Raw genomic sequence first — 26638 nt, forward strand, 5'->3', positions numbered from 1 at the left:
AACAGAAAGAACCATCCCAATATTACGAAATTTAAACAGAGTGACAATGATTCCTGAAGGATGCAACAAAAAGAGAAAAAAGAAATTCATAAAGAAAAAGGGATATACAAGGATGTAAATAACACTAAAGAAAATTTATCATAATTTAATAGATTTTTCAAACAGATAAATATTAAGATAGCTACGGCATCTTTTGAAAAGTTTTGTATCTTGAATATATGCAGTAAGCTTATAAGAAAGAATAACTTTCTTTACTTTCCCAAATCTAATGGGAGAAAAGAAAGCTACATAAATATGACTGGTTAAAAGTAAAACTTAAGTACTGAAGTTAACGTGTAAATGATGTATAAAAATAAGAAATCTTGATAACTATAAATAATGCAGATAAGCTAGGAAGATGGAGAAAGATGTATAGATAAGAAATACGAAATAAATTAATATTAAATATTATATGTCTTAAGAAAAAAATAATAAATGTCGTATTAATGTTCGTAGACAATGAATAAATTGTAACCGAAGATTTGCCGGAGTATCATTTGGCGCGGTTTTATGAAAGCGAGTTGGACTGTTTAGCGGATCGTTCATATGGTTGATCGCGAACGACTAGTATCATGCGAGTCCGAGATCATACTGAGACATTTTCTAATCGTATAGCAGTCGCTTACATACTGTCCCCACTACACGCGTGTCTTACGCCTTACTCGCGTTGCTATGATACATAGAGACGCCGACATCACTCGCTTATCAAAATCTAACGGGAGCGATCAGCTGTGTTTACCTTCCGTCTCACCGAATAACCGATCGTTCTTCTATTTTCATCGCGCGTTCTGCTATTGTCATAGCTCTTTGAACTCTCCCGCTGACAAGACGTCATACAAAAACGATGTATGTGCGTGTATGTGTGTGTATTGCGTGAGTGTGTATATATATGTTTCAGAACTCAATATAGGGAGACCAAGGCAAATATCTTTTATCAGATAACATGAGATCGGATACACTTCGTTGATGTAACACAACCATCGGACAGGTATTGAATGATAACGAAGTAAACCAGTTATAATGGTCATACAAATATAAACTTGACAATTGATTGATGAAAATCATTTCATCTATAGAAACTGCTCTTGCCAGCGCAATTATTGGTTGATAATCTGATCGCGTAACTGGATAACGACGTGTCAACGACCCCATGATTTTTTGTTTGACAAAAAATCTATGCCTTGGTCTCCCTAATCATTCTTCGCAATTCGTGTATTCAGTTTTGAAACACCCTATATATATGTATATATAGTGGTATAAATAATTATAAAATCAAAGACATTTTCTAAAGTTTCTCTGGAATATTTCCATGATATAGAAAAAAAAACATATAATCGATTTAAAGAGTTGTTTTACTATTATGAATAATTAAAAAGTGTGATTAAGTTTATAATCATTTACAGCAAAGTACTCTGTATATGTATGTGTATGTGTGTGTATGCGTGCGTGCATATATAAATATAGGAAAAAAGAAAAAAGAATTCAATTGTTTCTTATATAAATAATTTCACAATATCGATAATGTAGTATTCTTTATCCTTACACTATTTAGTTACGATTGGTAAAGAGAAGAGGAGGGGTATTTAAAAGCAGGTTGAGTGCTGGACCACAACTAGTTCGATTTATACAACGGACGGGACGATTGCTCTTGAGAAACAAGGTAAAAATCAGTGTGTTTTAAAAGCTAAAATAGTTTTTAATACTAGGAATTATTTATATAACGTTAAATTTTCCTTAAAGAAAAACGAATACTTAAGCGATATATAAAATGGCCTCTTAAAACGAGGATATATAAAATAAATGAAAAATTTGTATATTATATTTTTAAAACATATATATATTAATAATTAATGGTAATTGTTTCATAATTTTAATTTTTTGACAACGGTGATTAAAGTTATTATATTTAGCTTTGTTTTTATACGTTTTAACGTTTTATTCTAAATTGCTCACATCGTCTTTAACATGAAAATATAGCCATCGTTAAAAAATATCAACATTTAAAACTTTATATATATATATATATATATATATATATATAAATAATTAAAGACCATTTATTAATACGTTCGTATAGATCCATAAATTGCAAATATAATAAATATATAAACGGGAAACCAAAATTGTAATATTTCATCGTTAAAAATTAATTATTTATTATCTATAATATTAATTCTGTAGTTTAATTTTTGTTTCGAGGTAATTTTTATGAATGTAATACTGGCACAAAAATATATTAATAATAATAATAATAATAATAATAATAATAATAATAATAGTAATAATAAAAGAACATTATACGGCAGTAGAAAGTACTATAATTTACAATAAAATTTTGGTTGTGTTTTAATTACAATTTCTCTTACTATATTAAAATCATTATATAAGGCATTATAGTATAAAACAAATGACGGTGCATTTTCGTTTCTTCCGTATACCACTTTCTCTCAAATACCGTATTTTACTTTCACCTTCAAAGATCTTGCTTCGCGAATATACATATGCACAAATAGTATAACTTCGATAATTAAAATAGATCATATTTTAGTAAATATATTACAATAAATTATAGTTTCTTTTATACCATTTTTATTTATTTATATCTACAGAAAATTATAGCCTGTCTCAACTATATTAATATTTCGCGGTCCATTGATGAAAAAATGTCGTAATTGAAAAACGCGTGAACTGTTTATGAGAAAGTAAAATACATATGCAAAAAGTAAAACTTGTAATTTTTAGAAAATTTACGATAAAAAAAATTTGGATATTATATATTTAATTTTAATATTAGAACTATCAAACCTGTAAAAATGACGGATTTTAGATTTTCTTTTTTACTATTAATAAAATTATAATTATTAAAAAAATTCTAATTAAAAGCTGCATTTATTTATTTATTGTTGTCAAATTAAATAAATAACAAATAATATCGAATAAAATATTTCTTTTAAATTATACACTTGTCAAATTGATAGAAGTGATAAAAATAGATCTATAGTTTTGGTATTAACAATTATTTATATCGATATGTGTATTGTTAAAAAACATTGAATAATGTATTCTTAATACATATTGTGTTTTCGGAATATTTTTGAAGATTATGATGGTTTCTTGAAAGATTATAGACCGCAAAGTATTAAGGAGTTTATAATTTATAGATCTGATAAATTTGTAATTGAAGTGGCTTATATTTCATTGTTTTTCAGAATGATTGTCACAATTAGTTTATTTTTGATATCAATAATGTTACTATTATACTTGGAGTCACGCAAACCTAAAGGATATCCACCAGGTACATCATTTTGAGAAAGTTTGTAATATATAGGGTGTCTCGTCTTAATTCGACCAGCTTCAATACCTTTCTTTTAATGATGCAAAAAATGTTATAGAAAGTAATTATTTGATTCAAAAGAGACAACACTTTGATTAATACAAGAATGCGTTATTTTACCACATGCAATTTTAATATGTTCTTTTACGTTTTCCGATGTTGTTGTAATGCTAATATCATTGATGATTATTTTACGAATTTCCCATAAAAAAACATATCAGTATCTTTAGCTCAAATGCTCGAATTAAGTATGAGACACTTTGTAAAAAATGTTTATATTATTATATAAATAATTTATAGGTCCTAAATGGTGGCCTATTCTTGGCAGTGCGATGGAAATAGCACGGATACGAAAGGATACAGGATATTTATTCAAAACTTGTTCCGTGCTTTGTGAAAAATATGGACCAGTGACTGGTTTAAAAATCGGTAGTGATCGCATAGTGATACTAAACGATTATAATAGCGTATGCTCTATGCTTTCAAATCCTGATTGTGAAGGTAGACCAACTGGTCCTATGTATAAAGCAAGAACTTGGGGTAAAAGAAGAGGTGAAAATTATTTATTTATACATAGAGTAAAATATAAATAAATTAATAAGATATAATAGTTATATATATTTCTTTTTACTTAACGTTTCTTTCATCAGGTCTTATCGTTGTTGATGGTCAATTGTGGATAGAACAACGTCGATTTGTTCTTCGTCATTTAAGAGACTTTGGTTACGGTCGAAATAGTATGGCTGCAATCATAGAAGAGGAAGCCTCGAAACTAGTCGAATATTTTGAGAAATTACTTCGTAAAGAGTGTCATAATGTAAATGACAATATAAATGGAACGTCAAGAGTTAGTAACAATTATAATATTGGTATTAATAATAATGATGAAATATATCAATTGAAAAATAAAATGATTGAAAATGAAAGGAAAAAATTTAAATATAACGTAAACGACAAATATAGTATAGATAAGAAAATAAATAATGAGAATAATATCCACGATAAATTAAATATAAAAATAAATGATAACAAATCGAATAATGCGTTTACTTCGAGACAAATGATCATATCGATGGATGATGCCTTTGGCGTAACTGTCCTAAACACGTTATGGAGAATGATAGCTGGTAAAAGGTCACTTTTTAATATTTTATGATATTACATATATGTGAGTCGGTGATTACGAAAGATAGATCTAAGTAAAAAATTTTTTCTCTCTCTCATTATGCAGGTTTAATATCGATGACGAAACATTGATACATTTTCAAAAGATTCTTACAAAACTTTTAAAAGAGATCGATATGATAGGTGCACCGTTTAGTCATTTTCCATTATTAAGATACATTGCACCTAAACTTTCTGGTTACCAATCGTTCATAGAGACGCATCAACAACTCTGGTCATTCTTACATGTAAGTATGTTGTATAAAATCAAGTAATTTTGTTGAAGAAAATAAGTCAAAATAATGGAATAAACATGCGTAATTATATGCGTGTTATAAACATCTTTTATAAGTTCTTTTCTTTTTTCATCAAATAATTTTCTTTATTTCATAAAATATGGAAACAATGAATGTAAAAACAATCTTATTATTAATAATTAAAATGAAGAAATACTTATTATTATGAAGAAGTAATAGATAAGAAAGCTTGATATTATGTACATTTAAATTAACATTTTTTTAATTTTGCCTTTTTAGAATCGTATAATTTTTTGTCTTATCAAAAAATATTAATTTAATTATATTTTTTTTAGAATGAATTAAAAAACCACAAGAATACGCTTAATCCGAATGCACCACGAGATTTGATGGATGTTTATTTATCATTTCTAAAATCGGAAAAGTGTAATAAAACATTTTCAGGTATACTTTTACATTTCATTAATACTGCAATTAGCCACACATACATATGGAATTATTAATTTACTATATTTAAAATCATCGTATTATTTACAGAATCTCAGCTATTAGCTATTTGTGTAGATTTATTTATAGCTGGTTCTGAAACGACATCCAAAGCTTTAGGTTTTTGTTTTCTGTATTTAATACTGTTTCCTAATGTTCAAAAAAAAGCGCAAGATGAAATCGACCAAGTTATTGGTCACGGACGTTTTCCAACATTAGCCGATCGATCGAGGTATACAAATGCTAATAATTTTTATAATATTTAAATATATTTGATATTTAAATAAAAATGTATATATAATTTCATTGAAGTATGATCTATTTAAACGCCATTGTTTTGGAATCATTAAGAATGTTTATGGGGCGAACTTTGAATGTACCACACAGAGCCCTAAAGGATACATATATAATGGATCATCGAATTCCGAAAGTATGATATTTTAGTTAAAAATAAATTTATGAATTAAACAAATTGTTGTTTCATACAATAAAAAATAGACGCTTACATGATTTATAGGATACAATGATTATTGTCAATTTTAATGGATTACTTATGGACAAATCTTGGAGTGATCCAGAAGAATTTAGACCAGAAAGATTCATTGACAAAGATGGTAGAATTTCTGTACAAGATCAATATTTGCCGTTCAGTACAGGTATGTTTATATCTATAATACGATCGAAAAATATAATCGAAACATAAAATTTAAAAATATATTTATAATTGTAACAGGTCGACATCGATGTATGGGAGAGTCACTAGCAAGAAGTAATTTGTTCATTGTAATAACTGCTCTCTTACAAAGATTTACGTTTTCTATAGTACCTGGAGAAAAAAAACCATCCATATTAGATTTCCTAGATGGTGTAACTGCTGGTCCAAAACCATATAAAGTATTAGTTACTGCTAGGACATAATCCATATGCAAATGTTCTATGAACATATCAAAATATTAGACATATTGTTACATATGATTAAATTTATTAATAAAAATTGTTACATATGATAAAATTTATTAATGAAAATCTTGTACATGAGACATATCCCATAATTCCAATTTCCTACCAATTCATTAAAATTAAACGTATTAAACTATTAAGAAATAAATGTGAAATTGAAGATATTTTTACTATATTTATATTTTTATTATAAATTTAATTACATTTATTATTTTATTTTAATTACAATAGTAAAAAATAAAAACTCTTCATTCATGTAACTTTTCTGTACTAATCTCTATAGGTAACAAATCTCCCCATTGGCTAACTCTTGCACAACGATATGCATTCCTATAAATGCATAATTTAAGTATTAATCATAGTCAATGTACTATTTTTATTGAAATAAACAAAAAACATTATTTACTAACTTTCCATATTTGTAAGAGGTGAATATGATTTCTTTTAATGTCCCATTAGCTGTGCATGTACGACATATTACATGCTTGGATCGTTTTAATGTTGGCTGTACAATACGTGGCCATTGGTTATCACTATCTGATCGTACACCTAAAAATATATATTTTCTTTATAACACTATAATTCTGTTATTTTATATTAATAAAAATGATATTTTATTGTAACTCAGTATACCTTTCTTTAATATGACATAAGAATAGCGTTGTTTTTTTAAAAAAGAAGGACCTGACAATGGTAAAGTATAATAAGAAATCTCAAAATTGCAAGGAATATCATCTGTGTAATATCTTGGGCATTTCATATCATGAGGACACTAAAGTAACAGATTTATAAAATATTTACTATATTAGTTTCATTAGTTTTAAAGTTTAAAAAGTGTTAAGAAAGTTAACTATTACATTTAAATTTATTATTTAGATTAAAATAATGAGTAAAATTTGAATAAACATATATTTTTTAATAGTACTTACAGGTGCAAAAACATGAGCACAATTATTATTATTTGACTTATCTGACTTCAAAATATTATACAGTATAATATCACGTGCTTCATTCACTGCCTTTAAAAAAATGATTGATATTACATATAAGAATAAAAGAAATATTATTTCAAGGAATTTCAAAAATACATACTGTAAATCCTGCATTTGTTCCATCTTCAATAATAACAAGATAATCTTGAACTTTAGCCCAAAGTTTTTGTATAACATCAAAACGAGTCTTTGTATCAGGTAGTTCCAATAAAGAAAATGAACTAACAACAATATCATAAGTTGGCTATAACCATAAAAATGCAATTAGATTCATTTAATATTTAAAACATAGTATATATAAAATTGCAGAATTATACCACGGGAAGTGCAGGAAGAAATTGTCTGTAGAAAATGTTTTTAATTGGATGAGTATTATATTTATTTAATTCTTCTGATAAATCATTCATTTCAGAAGAAGAATCTACACCAAAGTATTCTTTTAAAGAATCAGACCAAAGTTGAGATGCTGACCTAAATTAACAATATCTTTTATAATTATTTAATATTTATATATCCTTAATACATATCACATTTAATACATACCACATAACTGTTCCAATTCCGGATCCAAAATCAAATAAAGTTTGAGGTTTAAAATTTACATTCTTACTTTTAATTTGATTTAAGACTTTATATACAGCACAATACTCATATTGACTTCTACCAACTATATATAACAAACCAGTTCGTCTGTTATAATCAATAGTAATAGCTGAATTATGCAATTGCTGTTTTTCTTTAGCTAATTTTGAATTATTGTTCATATTATATTCAATAATATCTTCATTCCTTTCATTCAAATTAGAAGAATATATAGTAGCTTGTGATCTTGTTTTTCTATCCTGTAAATTTGGTTGTATATCTGGTATAAATCTACCAAGTAAATGTTTCATCAATTTTTGTCCACCTTCCCATAAATATGATGTTGGAATTTTTGAATCTTTATATAGTAAAGAAAAAAATAAAATAACTACTTCACATTATATATTATATTATTATTATATCATATTTAAGTAACAATTATTACAAACCTTTTAAAACTATCTGAATTGAATTTTTAATCCAGTCAGGTACTTCTACAACTCGTGGTTTTATAATTCCAGGATGATGTCGATGCTTTAATAACTTATTTTCAAGTAAAGTATTTGTACTATCATTAAGTTTTACTTCTACTTTTACTGAAAACTAAAAATAAAATTATATATATCGTATATATTATGTTGTTTTTTTTTATAAGCCGTAAGTATTTTTAAACTTACATTTCGTACTTGCATACGTCGAAGAAAATACAGGTTTAACATCATGTAATTTCTTTTTCAAAGATTATATTATCAATTAAAGAAAATTGTGTGCATTATAACCTATAAAAAATATAAACAGATTTTCTAATCGTTTCTTTATAAAAAAACTTTTTTAACAATTGTAGTCATTTAAAATATTATTTATTATCTATTAAATAATCTTTTCATAACATATTTTTTTATAATGAATTTAATTACAAAAAAATTTTCAAAATAATTTCATAAATTTAATAAAAACAATTCTTTTTTATTTGTGATTTATACCAATTTTTATTTATGTCATTTGATACCAAATTAATACAAAAAGTTATTCAAGCAATGATAGAAATACATATATAAAATCATAATTTATATTTTATTACATATCTAAGATCCAATTCTGTTACACATGTTTGTTGTTCTTCGATAATATTCTAATAATGATGTAATAATATTTGACATAATAGCAAAATGTAGCCAGTAGAAAGCGAGATTGATGATAATAATAGAAAACTATTTAGAAGAACACTTTCTTTTATGTTAAAAATCACCTCTAGTTTTATAATGATTTATGTTAACAATGAGTATAGAAGTAATTATTGAACGGTTTGATAAACAAGATTTCATTTTAAAGATGAAGGTTCAAGCGAGCACATGGTTTTTTCGAACTTTTGAAAAGTTTTCTTTTCTTTATAAAAAAATTGTGTCAGAAAATGGTGTTTTATGGAAAATAACTTATACATGAAAATAAAGCATTTTAAAAAATTCGAAAAAGCCATGTCCTCGTTTAAATTTTCATTTTTAAAATAAGACCTTGTTTGTTAAAATCGTTCAATATTTATGCCTGGACGTGTTGTATATACCCCATGATAAGAGTATAATTTAACAAGCTTATATGCTAATTTAATAGACGCATAGTGGGGATAGTGTTCTCTTATTTTCTATTATATAGTTCATATTTTGTCCACACATTGCTGAAGTCACTACGAGCAATAGATGGTGAATAGCATTAACGGGTTTTAAGAAAATAATGAAGAGAGTATTAAATTATCGCAAACTTATATAGAGAGTTAATTATGTTTTATAAAAGATGAATACAACGAAAAAGAGTGTTAACGAAGAAAAACAAAATTCATCGATTCCTACATATCGTCTTAATGAAGCTCCAAAAAAATGCAATTTATCTTTTTCAATTAATTTTGATTTTGACTATACAAACAGTGATAATTCGTCTGATTCCGAGACAGCTGATTTACAAATAGATATTTCAGAAATCGATAATGATGATCCACCAACTAAACATAAAAGAGAATCAGTCAAAGAAACGTCGGTTCTTAACGAAATGGAAGAAGAAATTGAAAGACAACTTGATGCTAAAGCAGCAAAAACTAATCTAACTGCCACGAATGTAAAAAATATATTAAAACGTGTTATTACAAATAATGAACAAGTAATGGCTGTGGTACAGAAACGTTTACATGATACAGAAGAAGATATCATTTTTGAACCTAAACTCACAAGAGCTAAAGCAAAGTATGTAATTTATCTTAATACATTATATTATATTGTAATATATATAAATTTGTATGAAAAATTTTAATTGATTTTATAATAGAGAATTAGGTGCTGTAGAACAAGTTAATGTATTATGGAACACTAGGCCAGTTAAGAAACCACCGTTACAAGTATTAATAGATGAAGAATTCCCAGAAGATTCTTCTGACGAAGAATATAAGCCAGAGCAAGATAAACAAAGTGATGATGATAGAGAAATAGAAAATTCCGCCAGTGGTGATGTAGAGTCACAACTACCTATCCCAGTACATGAACTTGATTCAGCTGTACAAAAAAAACCTAAATCACCTAATATTCAATATGATCCAGAGGGGATTTTTAAAATTCCTTGGTAAGAAAATGATATTTCTGTAATTTCAATTATTTTTCATCATTAAAATCTACATTTTCTAGCTTACCTTGTGTACCAACAGAAGAAGAAAGTATTGGTCATAGAACACGTTCTAAACTTTGCTTAAGTGAAACACCGTTAGAACAAATTGAACAAGCATTTGTGCCCCCTGATATTACAACAGATATGTATGATTCTGATTGCGATGAAGATTGGGGTAATTTTTTGAAAGAATTTACACAACCTTTAGAACAAGAACATACTGCAGAAGATGATCCAGAAGCTGATCCTGAATATAATATTTTAGAAGATGAAGAAACAGATTTATGTTAGTATCTACAAATACAAAAATGTCAATAATATATTTAATTATAAATAAATAAAATATATGATAATACTAATGTTTATATATTTTCAGTGGATAAAGAAGAATTAAGAGCCGATAAAGATGTCGAAATTACTTTTAAAGAGTTAATTGATTTGTTTGAGTTTACAGATACATTTATCAAACAAGAAGAACAAGAAGTATCTAAGAAAAGGAAATTATCAGAAAATATAGATACACCTGTTGAAAAGAACACATTGGTAAAAATATAATGCTGCTATAAATTTGATACAATTCAAAACAATTTGACTTCTTGATTTAATTGCTAATTAATCACTCAATTGTTTTGTTTTATGATAGAATCATTCTGAACTTTCAATGTTAGTAAACTTTGAGCAACGCCATTTACTAGCTATTCAATTTCAACAACATGTTCAACTATTGGCACAACATTTTGCTATGACATACATGCACCCAGATTTACATATCCTCTCAAAAAAATGTAAAGAATGCTTAAATAACATAAGGTATACGAGAAGTTATATTACAAGACATCAAATTTTTAATAAGATCTTAATTAAATTTGTGGACAGATATTTTATTATCATATATTATTTATTTCTTTAGAAATTTAAATAATGGACCAAATTCTGCATTCAATATAGAAAATGTATTTGATGCTTTAAAGTTAGTCTCTGATTGGGAAAATAAATTTTTGGATCCAAAATTTCATGAAGAATTTAAAAAACATATAGAGGATGAAAATACTATAAAAACAAAACATCTTAAAAATAGATGGGAATATATACCTCAATTTTCTCCTGATCTAATAAAATTATTTATTGAAAGTAAAGCTTTGATATATCCACAACTTCTACCAGATATACCATTCAAAAGTGAATTAACTAAATATACAAAGTTACCATTTTTAAAAACTGAAGAAACGTAAGTATCTTAATTCTAAAAGATTATGTTAGTACATTATATAGTTATAAATATTTTTATTTTTATATAAATATTTTTATTTTAGTTTAATTGCAATAGGCCTTGAACAATTCTTCCCATTTGTGGCATCTCGAAAAACAAAATTTAAAAGTAAAAAGTTCCAATTATTTGATGTGGCTCAATTAATTGCTAAACATTTACTACCTGTTAGAGAATCCAAAAAAATATTTTTCTATATTCGAAGACAACGTTCTGCCAAAGATTCAAATCCAATTAAGGTAGTTAATTGGTATATATTTTTTCATTTATAAAACAATATTTTTAATAGAATTTTATTATAGCGTTATTTTGACAAGGGTATAGCTCCCAGAATAGTACACTGTATAACATTAAAATGTGATCTTAAAGCACCGATACATCAGCCAATACATCTTTTACCTCCAAAATGGCAGAATTATCTTACTAATGTAAGTAAACGAAAACTGTTTGTATATTAATTAAAAAACGTATGAGTAATATACTAAATAGGTTTGATAATATTGTAGACTAAACCAAAAGTGGATCTTTTAAAATCTAAACGTATTCTGAATTCATATAATGATATATCTAAGATTGAAAATCTAATAAATAATAATTTCTATCTATATCCTTATGTTTCAAAACATCATCCACTACGAAATCCAGTTGTAAATGTTTTGCCTAAAATAATGCCAAATTCGAAACTTTTATTAAATAATATAATAGCAAGAAATGCATCACATGCTCAAGGAAAATCTGATATTCATACAGCTAGATCACAACAACCATGTGATATTAGCAATACTAAAAAAATGTTAAATAAAAGTACTGAAAATGCAGATAAAAGTGCAATAACAAATAAGGAAGATAAACAAAGTGAATCGATTAATTCATTAAATGTAGAAATAAAAAACACGAAACTAACAAAAAAGTCAAGTGAAGCATTATTGCAATCTCCACAAATACGAAAAACAACTCCACGTTTGGCAAAAACAAAGAGTGCACAAAATATGAAACTAATGGCTCAAGGTTTAGGATCAAAAAATGTATCTAATTGCAGTAATGCAAAGACTAGAGGAAAGGGAGATCTGGAAAAAAATTTGGAGTGTTCTACTGATTCATCAAAAGTTGTAAGTTACAATTTATTTAAATGTATTTACAGATCTGCAATAATAGAAAGTTACAAGAAAATATAAGTTGTATATGATCATTGATTGCAGGATAATGAGGATGAAATTGCAGAACTTATGTTAGCAAGCACTACTATTAAAAAAGATAATAGAAAGAAGGCTAAACAGGCTAGAGAATTAGAAAATATAAAGAGATTATTGGAAGCTGATAATCTTTTGAATGAAGGAGAAAGAGAAGAAAGTATGTTACTATACAATATTACTTGAATTAGATTTATAAATATTATAAATTCCATGCCCATGCAATTTATACACTTGAAAAGATTATAAATTTATTATTTTTGTTTTTATTTTCATACAGAATTCGCAGCATCATATCTTCAGAAATTACACTTGACATTGGAATCTAATAATCCAGATATTTTAAAAATTGTAATTAAATTAATATTAGATTACAATGACAAAATTGAGAATCTTAATCAATTGGAACATGAAATCTCTTTTTCTAAAAAATATGAATCCTCTGAGATGCAAGAAGTGATAGAAAAGAACATGATAACTAGAGATAAATTAGCTATAGATTTATATCAAAATATTTATGATAAATTACGAGATTTTCCAGAATTGTGTTCAGATTTGTTGTTATTTTTAAAACCACATCAAGCTGCATTAATAGGCAAATCTGTAGAATATATAATGTTACAAAAAATGAGTGAATTTTTAAACGTCATACAAGTCTATTTTACTAAGCAGCCATCTCGGCTTGCAAAAATAATGCAGGCCATTACACAACTTTCATCTGATCCTCATGTAACATTAGAGAATGTTCATAATATTATGATTCCACTTCTCAAGGCACATCCCTTAGTTCTGGATCTATTTTTACAAATATTACCTAATGGTAAACCTCCAGAAAGGTAATTATTTTGATGTTTATGGAATTCAGATTATAAACTTGTTTAGTAAAATATATTTTTTTGTGGTTTTTATATAGTTTATTTGCAGTAGATATGTTTGAAAATTTAACTTTCCCACTGGGTCCTCATGATAAAAATAAAGTATATACAGATGATGCACCAGAATTATATGAGAATATAGAATTACCAATGTCAGTTTCCCAAGAAGACCCTTATGGTGGAGATAATTGTAAATGTGATTGTCATAATGCAGATGACTCAAATAACAGAAATACTAATGAACATTGTATATCTTGTGGAACTAGGGTATACATTTATAATCGTTTAATTTTATTATATTACATATGTATTACTCTTTCTTTAATTTTATTACATTACATATGTATAAATCTTTATTTGACAGTTTCTTAATGGAAGAATATATCTTCAAACTTCTGAAGGCTTACGTCCTGCAAAAATAACATTCCCAGGAGCTGATAAAGAGAAATTAGAAAATATTGCAAGAGTGTCTTTAAAAGTTGCTGATAAATTTACACCACCTATTGCATCTAGACAACGTCGAAAATCTTCGAAAGCCGATATTGGCGACGATTCATGTCAAAAACAATGTCTTCCCAAAAATTCACCTGTGAAAGAAAATGAAGATAACGAAAGAACTATATCAAGATCTAAAAGAGGTACGAAATCACCACCCAAATCCGGAGAACCAAAAAAATCATTGAAAAAAGTAACATTTACTGATGAAATAATATCTACTAAAAAGGCATACTCTCCACAATCTATAAATAAACGTGAAAAGAAGATAGAACGAAAGACGCGGTTGGAACAAAATTCTTATGATAATTCATGTTCAGAAAGTGACTATACCTCCAAATGTGTTACAATTGAAAATATATTTGAAAAAGAAATATCTTCAAAGGATAAAATGTTCATGAACAAGAACATGGAACATGATATGAGTAAGCACAATTGATTTTATTTTTAAATCATATATACGTATAAGATCGTATAATTAAAAATATATTTTTAACAGAAGATAATATTATGTCGCCTAGTCCAGAAAAAGATAGAGATATAATAAGTAGTAGCAGAAGTTTCGAAAAAATGGATGTTTCAAATGATTGTGATTCTGATACAAATTCTGAAATGGAATTTATTAATGACAAACCTTGGACACGGCAAGAAGATATGATCCTTCTTTTAGCCATTAAGGAAGAGTATTCGGAAAATACATTTTTGAAGGTTAGCCAACAATTGGAAGATCGTACCATTGAACAGGTATAGATATATAGATACTTATAATTTTTTTCTTTAATTTACATAGATACTGATATTATTTCATTTTAGGTTAAGGAAAGATGCAAAACATTACTTTCTTTGTTAGAGCAAATGTTATAATTATTAGTCAAAGAGATCTGTGAATTTTATTTTGTGTACATAAGACATTTAACGTGATTGGAGAAAGGTTAGAAAAGTACTTGTATTACGATTTTTATATTTAGAAAATGAATTTAATTAATAAATATAAATAATAATAAATTATTTAATTCGATTTTGATCTATAATTTTATTTTTCTTTTATACATATCTGCTCGTAACAAATTTATACACATATTTCTTTTTTAATGATGATTTAAAAATTTAATTATATTTTCATCATTTTAAAGACAAATATGTGATATAAGTATAAATATAAAATTGTTATTAAGATGTAGGACAAAATTACAACATACAAAATATTGTTTACAGTGCTATGAAATGTATCATACAAGACGTTTACTACTATGAATCAAGAACTTAAGATTAGATATAAAGAAAAACATTTTTAAAAGCATCAGTTTACAGTCATAACGTAATTTACAATAAAACATTCCTATAATTAATGTAATAAAGTTCCTTAAAATTTGTATAGTCTAAGGTTTTTTTTTTCAAAAGCAAGAAATATAGAATGAAAATGTTAAAGATAATCATTTTTTGACTAAAAACTTAATAAATTTAATAAAAGAATATTATACTTTTTACTTTTAATAACATTATGTTTAAAACATAATTTCATAAAGTATATTTAATATAAAGGTTTATCCACAGATTATACTTATATTAATGTGTAAAAATTTATAATCATGGTATTGCTAAATCTTAAATATACAAATTGATAATAATAGAATCATAGTTTTATAACAATTCGACTATATCAAGCCATGATCAAAAGTTTTTGCACAATATTTAGTCCTTTTAGTTCATAGTACAAATTATAATCAATTTTATTTGTTTCTAAAAACATTATTAACATGGACACTATTTATCGTCACAAATTGTTTTATGTAATAACGTGATGTGTACCTTGCAATATTTTTATCCTCAATTTATCTCGTACTTTGGCTATATATTTCAGATCTTCTCTCATTGTATTCATAAATGGCATATTAGATTGCAATATAAAAATGTAGAGAACAAGATGTAATTCTAGTAAAAAAAAAATGTAAAATAATTATTACACAGCAAATAAAAGTTTCACTATTTCAGTATAAATCAGTCTAATATTGTCATCTGTGAATATGATGAGCATGTACAAACCATGCAAATTTATTGCATATACACATTGTAGTCTAAATTATCATTATTCTGGATTGTACTTTTGATGCCAATTTGTGGAGTAAAATTAAGATATTCAAAACTCTTCCATGTTGTCTACATCTATACCAATGTCGAGAAAATCGTCATAATCTTGAACTTGTCTTGATTGAAGAGAGTGCTCAGAATGATGTTCAGTGTGATCTGGATCATCTGTAACGGGACTAGGTGGAGGATTAGTTACTGTACGATCAGAATCTAAAGGAATTCTATCCATTCCTACACCACGTCTTAACCTTGCTTCTTCTGCAATCTGTCTGGTTGAAAACTCTGCTTTCGTTAATAAAGCTGGAAGATCTTTATCAGATCCATCTAAAGAAATACAAAATATTATACAGTTTAATATAATGCTTATTAAGTGGATTTTTTCCTATATTTGGTTGTCATCATCATATTATTTTAATTTAAAACTCACTTTCAAGGCTTCTCATGAGTTCCTGTGTTTTTTTTCTTTTCTCATCAGCTTGTATTTTTTTCTGTTGTTCCACATTTTTTTTCTTATCGACATAAAATATTTCTCTGATTTTTTCTTGTGGAATATGTTCGTCATTTTTTATAAGCCATAAATATACACCACCTGTTGTTCTTCTACGAGATCCATTCATTGTTAACAAACCACCATTTTCTTCGATTTTTTTGGTTTTTTGAAAAAAGTCAATTGCTTTTTCTTTTCCAAGTATTTTTACTATCTTTCCTACAAGAAACAAGTAATCAAATATTTATAATATATATTTTTTATAAGAAGATAAATGATTAAAGAATATAAAATATATTTTTAAAATTACTTATAAGGAGATTCTTATTTTCGCAAAGTTTATCTGCAATATCAATTGCAACATCTGAATCTGTTGAATTTATTGTTGTACTTAAATCTGCTATAATACGTATAGATCCCTTTTGACCATCAACTTCCATAGAATTTCTTCTTTTCCCTAATTTAAGTTTTATATTTTGTCTATCAGAATTTGTCCTTTTATTGGTTAGTCTTTGTCCATATTTTTCATCATCTGGACTAATATTGTTATGAGATCCATTGGCATTTGATGGATATCGAAGAGTAAAATTATAACTTTCAACGCTACGTTCTTGATAGAGTTTCTTTGTAACACCACATGAAACTAAATCTTCTGTTAACGATTCTTCTTGCACCTGTGTACACCATACTTTGTATTTATCGTTATTTTTTTCCCAATTATTAGATAAGCTTTTAGATCTTTTTATTTTCAACTTAGGTTTTTTGTTTCTAGTATGTGCTGAATCGGAATCTGAATCACTTTCTGTGTCCACAGAATCATCTGATTCATCACTATATCCCAGTTTTGTCTGTCCTTCTGTTGCTTGCACCACGTGAGGCCTCTGCAGTACATTGTATTCTTCAAAAATATCGGTTGGCTATAGAAAGACATAATCTTTAATTGATAGTATATTTATTTTAATAATACAATTTTATTATTATATTTACATTGAGATATGTACTTTAAAAGATATTACATTTATAAATCTAAAATACTTGTAAAATGTTAAATATGATAATTTTAAATATCTTACAAATTTGTTAGAAATAACAATCTTATTGAAAATATCGTATTATTAATAAATTAATATAATAAATAATGATTTATTAAATACAGAACAGAAAGAACAATTTTATGAGAACGAGTATTTGTATTCATACATTTTAATTTAGACTCCTGTCAAAAACAAAATACTTAATATCTGACCTCATCATCGACAATCTCGCCATCTTCAAGCTCTAAAGGTTCTGCTTCCATATCCGAACTTGGAAAATGATATCTTTTCTAACGAAACAAATATTTTGAATAAGAATTATTTGTTTCAGTTGCACAATAACATAATACCTTAACCACTTTTCTAACTTTATGGCAATATCGCAGCAGATTCTTTTGTTCGTTTTCATGACAGAAATAATATTTGCTCTTCTATCCTTATGGCGATTGGTGAAACATTCAAACTTTCAACGAATGGATTTGGAGGTTTAACAAGAAAGATTGTTTCGAACGTATATTCAAGAGAACACTCATGTATTGAAGGTATAATGAACTATATATACGAAATAAGTAGAGAGAGAGAGAGAGAGAAAGAGAAAGACTATAGTATTTAAATTTTTGTAAAAAATATGAAAATTCGAAAAAACAAAAGGTTATATATAAAATAATATTCTATACTTTTTATTTGTTTTTTTTTTTATGATTTGTACAATTGTCATTAAAATTTATGTACATCAAAATTAGTATGTTATATTTTTTATCTGAGAAATCCAACTATAGGTTTCGTTGGTCCAAGTTCTGTTTCCTTCTTTAATGCATTCATAAGAGCATCATTTAATGCAAGTGCAATAGTTTTACCCATCTGTAAATGATCATAAAATTTCCATGAAATATTTGACATTTCTTATATATTATTTATTTTGACTACAATACATATATAGACACAAAAATAATATTATGCTCATTTTAATATTAATAAACCATTTTTCAAATACCTCTAGCATTTTAAGTAATGTAACATCCTGCATACTACCATATCCTATTTTGACAATTGATGTTATATTACCATTTGGCATTATAGATATAATTGTACTTGCTGGACTACACATTTCTTCTTCTGAAGTAGGATCTATTACACAATTTTCTCCTATCTAAAAAAAAATAGAATATGTATATCTTTTATCTATAAATAGATAACGATTAATTTAAATCATATTCATTTTTGCAATATCTTCATATACTTACTTTACACAATGTGACAATAACTGGATAATTTGTAATATCTAATTTGATACAATCAAAAGGATCATCTGATATTTGTATGTCTGCTTCTCCACCATCAAGAGATGCAGCAGTTACTCTTGGTATTTCTGTACTATATAAAGCAGCTTTTACAGCTATACCTACAGCATCAAAAAGATTTCCTCCACATTGTAATATCTATGAACATATTCAAATTTTCTTCATATGGATCACAAATGTAATTATATTTTTTTAATATATATGCAAATAGCTCTTACCAAAATATCAACAAACATTTTCCAACATTTTTTATATGGTAAAATACATAAATCTTTTAAGTTAAATGCACCTGGAGTCTGATAAGATAATGACAAAATATTACTTATTTCCATTGCTAGATCATCTCCACCTTTACCTTCAAATTCTGGGGTAGCATTGGCTGAACTACAAAATAATATATTATATATATATATTAATAAAATTATATGAAGAGTATAAGTTTAGATTAGTGGTTCAACAAAATACCAATCTACAAAAAATTCTAATTTTCCTTCACATGGTCGATCAATATATGGTGAATCAATTTCTACTTTAACACCAACTAAAATGTCAGTATTTCCTATTCGTAATCTTGATGAACCATGCGTTTGTTGCATCAAATTGGTTTCAATTTCGAATGATCGATATTCATATCTTTTTCTTCCATCATTTCTAAAATCTGCCTAAACGTTTCAAAGGAAGAATATTGATTTTGATTCAAAAACTTAAATTTATTCTACAATGTATACACACATGTATTTTATACTTACATCAACTCCATGAAGAATAAATGTTTTTTCTCCTAAGCTCAATGGAACTTCGGCCATTTTTATAAATTACACAAAAATAATATTTATCTGAAACTCAATATATATCTATATTGGATATTAATTATAAAAATTTAATTTATTTATATTTTGCATTTCCAATCAAAGTTAAGGATTCACTCTTCCACATACGAGTGAACCAGTGATGCTAATGTTTTTAGGATGTGTAATATAAGTAAATTTCTTCGAAGATTTACTTGTGAATGGTTTTTTATTTTTGATTGATTTATTACATCAGGATAAGATCTTCTTGTTCAAACACATTTATAATTATTTAAAATTTTTAATATTTTAATGTTTAGTTTGAAATATTTTTGTCGCGTGGAAATAATAAAGAATCGTTATATTCGAGTTCTAATAAAGAATGAGTAACAAAATATTAGGTTATGGATAATCTCTGGATTACAAGTTGAAACTGTGCATGATTTTCTTATAATATTTAAAATATTTGCTTGTAAGAAAGAGCATCGAAGAGTTTGCTTTATATTTTTAAATAACTATTAATTAAATATTTAATCGAATCCAATTGTTATGTACGCGTGAGATGGAAATAACCAAACAAGCTTATACGATAGACATATGGTGGATAGACAACATTCTCCGTTTGTATTCGTAGTTCATATTTTGTTCATAGTTATCGCTAAAATCACATACACTTCGAATAAAAGATAATGAACAGCTGTAACGAAATTTTTTGAAATACAAATAACGCGCCGTTTATAGCGCTAGTATCGTTGTTGGCGCTAAGTAGGATTTCGTGTCTATTTTAAATTGTCAATATTTGTTTCAGAATAATTTATGAAGATTTCATTTGTTTAAAAATTTTGTACATGAATTTACGGTGTAGAAGAATTGCAAAATGATTTTATTAAGAAATATTTTCAAGGTATCTGAATAGTTTTTGTCTCTTCATGATATAATTTAAAAGTATCATATGTATGCAATATTTAAAAAATTTAATCGTTTTAATTATGCTTTAAATTTGTACCGAAATCAGTGTATATTGATTAATATTATATATTAACGAAATAATTTAGAATAGATGGATGAAATCTTCACATATTTTTGCCTTACAACATCGATATTTGGGTATATCTACATACCTTGCTTCTACTTCTGTAAAGGATACAAAAAGTTTTCAAAAATTTAAATTAAAACAGGCCAGAATGCAGGTATATATTTTAATTCATGATCTTTGCTAATCGATAATGCTATTTTAAAAATTTATATAAGTATTTTACTTTAACAGCGCGATGATGAAATTCCTACATATTTAAAAGCTGGTTTCCGGGATAAGGTTTTATTTAATATAACATTGGTTTTAATTCTACTCGAAATTATTGGGGTTATTTACACGTTACGTGATTTGATTAAACGTGATTAAATTAATCTTTTATAATAATTAAAATTTAAGTTATATGTTTAAGTGTTATCTAGCTAATAAGATCAAAATACACGCATTACATTATTAAACTTTTTACTGTTGTAAAACATTAATACACAATATATTACATAGACATACTTTTTTTCTCATATATACTATCTTGTAATAAATTTTGGAAGAAATTCGTAAGGCACTTGGTTGTTCTGCGAATACCAATATGGAGACTATTTTATTCTAATATTAATCAGTAAGAGTAAAACATTAGAATATATAATTATATTATTTTTTTTATACATTATATTAAGTGACATAAATAATATAGACCAGATAAAGAATTTCACGAAATTTTATAAATATAATGTTTAAATGCAAATAAGTAAAAAACGGTAGGATTTCAATTGTATTATTTAAATTTAAGCTTTATAACAGAGCTTGATAGAACACTTGGATAAAATGTTTATACCATAAATAACCTGACATAATGGTTTTATTGTATAGCTCATTCTTGTAACAAAAAGTATGAAAATTAGAATAAATTCTAATATATTTGTAACTACTCTTTTGAACAGAAATTATTATTGATGTAGTTACAGTAGAATTTAGCCTTTATTAATACATTAAGATATGTTGTAATTTATCAGTAATGGATTTAGGAATGAGAGGCGCATGATCGTCCATATTAGTAAAGCAGATGTATCAACTAAAAAATACAAGTTCTTTTATATCACAGGAAAAATATTTACATCATTCTTAAGGTATTCCTTTTCAAAGAAGATGATTCATTAGACAAGGTTCAATTTCTTCAACTACTGTTTTCATTATCTGTTTTACTTGTATCATCCTTAGATATTTGATCTCTACTAATATCAATAGCTATATTGATAGACTTTGGAGAATTTACAGATTGCCTGTTGGTATTAACAACATGGTCGTTTTTATTAGAAACTTTATTTAAGTTTAAGTTCATTCTAGAGTTGCTTATCGTTGATATATCTATTGTAGCATCTTTTTGCTGTTTTTCATCTTTTTCAGTGATTTGATTAAGAATTACTTTTTTCACAGCATTTGTGTCTGTTTGTGGAAATGTTCGAGGCATATTATTTTGGATATGAATTTGTTTTTTATTTTCTAAGTTCAAAGTAGATTTCCCTTTACTTCTTTTTCTACGTTGAATCAAATCTTTTAAAGCTTCACTAAAGTCCATTAATGTTTCCGATATTGGTTTATTCATATATTTATTTGCTATTTCATCAAATTTATCATCTTCTTCAGAAGTTAATTCACTTTTAAGATGTTTGAATTGATCTATTATTTCTTTTAAACTTTCTTTAGCATCTTTAACAGTTTTCAAGTTGTGATTATTTGCATGATAATTATTTAATGATTCTGCATCTTCGTTTTCTATTGTTCCATCTGTTTCACTAGAATATTCATTACTATTCAAATTAGTATTATGTTGCTGTGAATCATTATCTTCATATGCAAAATCTTTTTCAAATTCTTTAAATTGATCTATAATATTTCTAATACTCTCTTTTACATTAATTGTAACTTCTTTATCTTTCCTTTGACTTATGATTTGTTGTTTTTCCTTTATATCTTGTTTTGTTGAAATTTTTGGTAATATGGTTGATTCCATTTTTATTTTCATTGGTTTTTTAATCTTTACGTTAAGTTTACTTGTAATATCTACATTTTCTTTTTCCTTAGTTATATCTTTTTTGATATTATTCATTTGAATTTTTTCTTGAATTCTCTTTTTTACAGTTTCTTTTATGTTACTGATATTTTCAACAGCACCAACAGCATCATTTTTAGATTTTAATTTAGTTCCTATCGATCCTTTTTCATAATGTACATCCTTCTCTATTATTTTTTGATAATTAATACCAGAGTTATCTTTTATATTAATTTTTACTGCGGGTATGACTCGTAATTCATTTTCTTGATTTATTATATCCATATCTTTTGAAACATTATCTAATGAATCTGCAGATGTTTTAACAAATTGTTTATTTTCATCTGATAATATATTTGATATATCATCAGATTGGATATCTTTTTGTTTAATAGATTCGATTTCAGCTTTTATCAAAGGTTTTTCAATCGAAGATAATGGTTTTCCAATTTCTTCTAAAGATTCAACAATATCATCAAGTATTGGCTCCATACTTTCTAAGACATCATTAGTTACATTTAGACTTGTATCTGATATTGTACTATCATTCTGAAATAAATTACGCGTGGAATGCTTGGAAACTTTAGCTCTATTCGGATCATATTTGATATTAGCTTTTCGTTTCATAATGAATATAGTTGGTTTTGTTTTTATTTTAATTGGTGGTAACATATTATAATTTAATGTTATATGTGAAAAGCCATCAATCGAATCCAAGATTTCATGAGTTTTTAAATAAGGTTTTATATTAGGAGAATATTTGCTTTTGGCTTCTATTAACAAATGTGTATATTGTAATATTTCTGGATCATTAACAGTTATGTCTTCTTGTTTTGAGTAGCTGTAAAATTATTGTAATATTAATAATTAGTAATTATAATTATTAACTTTTTGCTATACTGATAATTAACAAATAATAATTTGATATTATTATTTTATTACTTCCAAGACGAATTAGTTTGTGTAAATCTTGATACTCCAGTTTGTGCTGCTAAATTATCGATATGTACATATACTGACTCTGAAGAATTTTGTTCAAGTCTATGCAGTCTAGCAATAGCCAAACCTCCTGGATAGTTACAACTAGCTATGCATAAGAGAAACATAGAGAATATGGTATTTAAAACTAAGTGACCAATGACAATTAGCGACAACATTCCATTCCATGGCGATTTTCTTCTATTTTCCCATCTATCAATTATAAAATTAAAATTGATAATAAATAGTGAATTTAAATTTTCTATTTAGAATTAAAATACTCTTACATTCTATGACATGCAGCTGCTGTTGCAACATTTAGCAAGGGGAAGACATATATTATAAATCTTAATTCTTTATGTGGTAGAAATGAAAATAGTACCACAAATATTATAGCAGGAACGGTAAATGCACGTACACGTGGGTCCCATAAAATCCCCAAAGGAATTAGAAAATACGAAACAGCTAGGCCACGTGGAAGAGCTGAGTAAAAGTACCATAAAAATGGAGATGTCTATTTATATGTCAAGGCATATTTATATTAAAATATAAAAAATTAGATAATAAAGAATAATAAGAAGATAAAGAAAAAATAGTTAATTTTAATAGAAAATTTTAAGGATACACCCCATTCACTGCTCTTATTAAGAATGGTGTTGAAATAAAATACTTCTCCTTCTGGCCATAATAAACGTTTCCAAAAGATTGTGTCTATTCCAATAGTAAGTGCTAGGAATAATATACCGGCAGGTATTGCAATTTTAAGTAATCTAAAAATAAAATATTATATCAGTTCTTGTAATATCGGTTTCTTTTTTTTTTCAAAAAAAGGATGAGATATAAATTTGGACGAAAAAATTTTCACTTTAATATGATAAAATATTCCATTTGTCTAAACGCAAAGTATGTTGCAGATTTTTTTTATTTTTTTTTTTTTATTTTTTTATTTTTTTTTATTTTTTTTTTTTTTTTCTTTTCTTTTTTAACTATCCCTGAACAAAAAAGCAAATACTTTGTAATAAGTTTTATACGCAAACAAAGCTTACAAATCTGTGCAGTTTTGCAGAAGATCCCTTGATGATTCTAATCACTTCTGTATGTAATGTTACAGCCATACTAGGTATCAATGGTCCGCAATATAATATGTAAATACCTTGGAACAGAAAGTTTCTGGTTGGCTATATCATATAAAAGGAATAGTCCCAAAAGAATAGAAAGTTCTGCTCTGAATATGATTATGGCTGCAGCTGACGACCAAATAAATATAACATGATTCTGTTTTAACCATCCATATAGCGCCAGCAATACTAAAAATCAAAAAAAAATAGTTACATTTTTTTTTTATTATATCATTTAATAGCTCAAAATTAAATATATTATTACCTAGAGGCATGGCCATTATATTAGGCAAAGGTCGGCTAAGATAATACATAAAATGGTACTGCGTTACCGTAATAGCCACAAACCAGTTTGTAAATTTAGTACCAAAGACATTTTCTAAGGCATTTCTATATAATTTCAAAGTGCCTATTACCAGCAAACTCAAAGTAGCTCTTACTGCAAAAAAAAAAAAAAAAAAAAAAGAAGATATTTTATAATTAATATATCAAGGAACATTTGAATTCTCAAAATAATTTCTAATAAAAACTTACCTATATATTGTGCAAGAAATTTATTAATATGAAAATATTTAATAGCTGCCACAAAGGGATAAGCAAGACCGGATATCGCAATAGGTCCAAGAAAAGTACGCGGTACAACTCCAGGAAACTCATGATGATCGTACTGTTAAGGTAAAAGCTTAATTAATTTTATTAAATTTTTTAAATAGGTACTATATAAATAATAAAATGAATTGGTATCATATTATTATTATTTAAACAAAAAAAAAACGAGTTATTGATATTATCGACATATGTGTATACGATTATATCATTATATTTATATAAAACAAGGAAGTGTAGTAGTTCAAATAACAGGTGCATAAATGCAACTGTGTCTCAGCTGATTGTACGATTATAAATACGCGCATCTCGTGCTAAATATAATACATGAGCTTTTGCGTAATATCTATTCGTTCGTGTTCGACAACCTGTCAAGTAAGATAAATAGTTTCGTCCAATTTAATTAAAACTGTTGAAGATTCTATTTCTTTTTCAAACATTTTTTTTTTTTTTTATGAATAATTAACGATTAATGAATTACCTCAGACAAATTAAAGCCATGATACAAGAGGTCGTGTGTCGCTTGTAGATTAAAGCTTTCTTCGACTTTCGTGAATGGACAATACAATAAATGTATCGTTGCCACTAAAATAATTAAATGATCCATATTGTTCTTCTACATTTACGATCGATTCGAAACAAATTTGATTAATCCTTTTTTGCTCATGATCAAATTTGCAAAGACGTACGGCTTTATCGTAGTATGATAAAAATGATAAATTATATTACGACAAATCTGGCACCACGTCGTCTGCTTCGTTATTTCCAACACTTTCTATATCCAAACTGTGAAAAATCAAGAATACCAACGTGCCGAATAATATTGTTCCTAGATGAAATGATATTTATATGTTGGCAAGGAAGTAATACG

General features: G+C 26.4%; 6 protein-coding genes and 1 long non-coding RNA gene across 13 annotated transcripts; 3 read left to right on the forward strand and 4 right to left on the reverse strand.

The window, feature by feature from the left end:
- Positions 1-749: 749 nt before the first annotated feature.
- On the forward strand, positions 750-6323 carry Cyp303a1 (Probable cytochrome P450 303a1). Of its 2 annotated transcripts, none has more exons than XM_085659560.1 (11): positions 750-885; positions 1592-1699; positions 3249-3334; positions 3674-3925; positions 4024-4507; positions 4605-4785; positions 5130-5238; positions 5332-5512; positions 5632-5710; positions 5798-5936; positions 6014-6323. In XM_085659560.1, exons 3-11 carry the CDS (start codon positions 3250-3252, stop codon positions 6196-6198), a joined length of 1695 nt encoding a protein of 564 aa, XP_085515686.1. In that variant the 5' UTR covers positions 750-885; positions 1592-1699; position 3249; the 3' UTR covers positions 6199-6323. The 2 variants fall into 2 exon arrangements, with proteins under 2 accessions (XP_085515686.1, XP_035732497.2); XM_035876604.2 differs by having other exon boundaries at positions 5593-5710; positions 6014-6322.
- Positions 6324-6465: 142 nt separating this feature from the next.
- Positions 6466-9420, reverse strand: LOC118446238 (ribosome assembly protein METTL17, mitochondrial). Of its 3 annotated transcripts, none has more exons than XM_035876660.2 (10): positions 9064-9420; positions 8492-8593; positions 8264-8417; positions 7776-8172; positions 7550-7703; positions 7333-7476; positions 7170-7259; positions 6874-7012; positions 6651-6789; positions 6466-6570 (listed from the first exon to the last, which is right to left on the reverse strand). In XM_035876660.2, the coding sequence occupies exons 2-10, from the start codon at positions 8534-8536 to the stop codon at positions 6489-6491; spliced, it is 1344 nt and encodes a 447-aa protein (XP_035732553.2). In that variant the 5' UTR covers positions 8537-8593; positions 9064-9420; the 3' UTR covers positions 6466-6488. The 3 variants fall into 3 exon arrangements, with proteins under 3 accessions (XP_035732553.2, XP_035732554.2, XP_035732552.2); XM_035876661.2 differs by having other exon boundaries at positions 9326-9418; XM_035876659.2 differs by lacking the exon at positions 9064-9420 and adding an exon at positions 8896-9036.
- A 47-nt stretch (positions 9421-9467) lies between these two features.
- On the forward strand, positions 9468-15660 carry mute (gon-4 like protein muscle wasted). 3 transcript variants are annotated; one of them, XM_085660031.1, is made up of 16 exons: positions 9469-10045; positions 10128-10418; positions 10481-10746; positions 10837-11003; positions 11104-11270; positions 11371-11688; positions 11774-11966; positions 12030-12155; positions 12234-12836; positions 12927-13077; positions 13198-13753; positions 13831-14059; positions 14157-14712; positions 14787-15031; positions 15101-15218; positions 15503-15660. In XM_085660031.1, exons 1-15 carry the CDS (start codon positions 9603-9605, stop codon positions 15149-15151), a joined length of 4362 nt encoding a protein of 1453 aa, XP_085516157.1. In that variant the 5' UTR covers positions 9469-9602; the 3' UTR covers positions 15152-15218; positions 15503-15660. The 3 variants fall into 3 exon arrangements, with proteins under 3 accessions (XP_085516158.1, XP_035732551.1, XP_085516157.1); XM_085660032.1 differs by lacking the exons at positions 15101-15218; positions 15503-15660 and having other exon boundaries at positions 9468-10045; positions 14809-14972; XM_035876658.2 differs by lacking the exons at positions 14787-15031; positions 15101-15218; positions 15503-15660 and having other exon boundaries at positions 9468-10045; positions 14157-14430; positions 14517-14674.
- Positions 15661-15817: 157 nt separating this feature from the next.
- Positions 15818-18317, reverse strand: Phax (phosphorylated adaptor for RNA export). The gene is made up of 4 exons (XM_035876779.2): positions 18109-18317; positions 17173-17779; positions 16803-17081; positions 15818-16699 (listed from the first exon to the last, which is right to left on the reverse strand). Exons 1-4 carry the CDS (start codon positions 18157-18159, stop codon positions 16425-16427), a joined length of 1212 nt encoding a protein of 403 aa, XP_035732672.1. The 5' UTR covers positions 18160-18317; the 3' UTR covers positions 15818-16424.
- A 273-nt stretch (positions 18318-18590) lies between these two features.
- On the reverse strand, positions 18591-20156 carry Rrp42 (exosome complex component Rrp42). The gene is made up of 6 exons (XM_035876668.2): positions 19947-20156; positions 19663-19859; positions 19416-19581; positions 19141-19335; positions 18891-19046; positions 18591-18757 (listed from the first exon to the last, which is right to left on the reverse strand). The coding sequence occupies exons 1-6, from the start codon at positions 20001-20003 to the stop codon at positions 18653-18655; spliced, it is 876 nt and encodes a 291-aa protein (XP_035732561.1). The 5' UTR covers positions 20004-20156; the 3' UTR covers positions 18591-18652.
- Positions 20157-20753: 597 nt separating this feature from the next.
- Positions 20754-21387, forward strand: LOC146872701 (uncharacterized). The gene is made up of 3 exons (XR_014982684.1): positions 20754-20889; positions 21041-21175; positions 21253-21387. It is a non-coding gene; the product is annotated as an uncharacterized LOC146872701 (long non-coding RNA).
- Positions 21388-22043: 656 nt separating this feature from the next.
- On the reverse strand, positions 22044-26571 carry Alg12 (Alg12 alpha-1,6-mannosyltransferase). 2 transcript variants are annotated; one of them, XM_035876663.2, is made up of 8 exons: positions 26497-26571; positions 25696-25828; positions 25427-25600; positions 25197-25350; positions 24669-24813; positions 24331-24557; positions 24008-24256; positions 22044-23906 (listed from the first exon to the last, which is right to left on the reverse strand). In XM_035876663.2, the coding sequence occupies exons 3-8, from the start codon at positions 25473-25475 to the stop codon at positions 22190-22192; spliced, it is 2541 nt and encodes an 846-aa protein (XP_035732556.1). In that variant the 5' UTR covers positions 25476-25600; positions 25696-25828; positions 26497-26571; the 3' UTR covers positions 22044-22189. The 2 variants fall into 2 exon arrangements, with proteins under 2 accessions (XP_035732556.1, XP_035732555.1); XM_035876662.2 differs by having other exon boundaries at positions 26249-26547.
- Positions 26572-26638: the final 67 nt, after the last annotated feature.

This window comes from Vespa mandarinia, chromosome 10 (assembly GCF_050613455.1).
Source record: "Vespa mandarinia isolate Hongniang chromosome 10, ASM5061345v1, whole genome shotgun sequence".
Classification (NCBI taxonomy): Eukaryota; Metazoa; Arthropoda; class Insecta; order Hymenoptera; family Vespidae; genus Vespa; species Vespa mandarinia.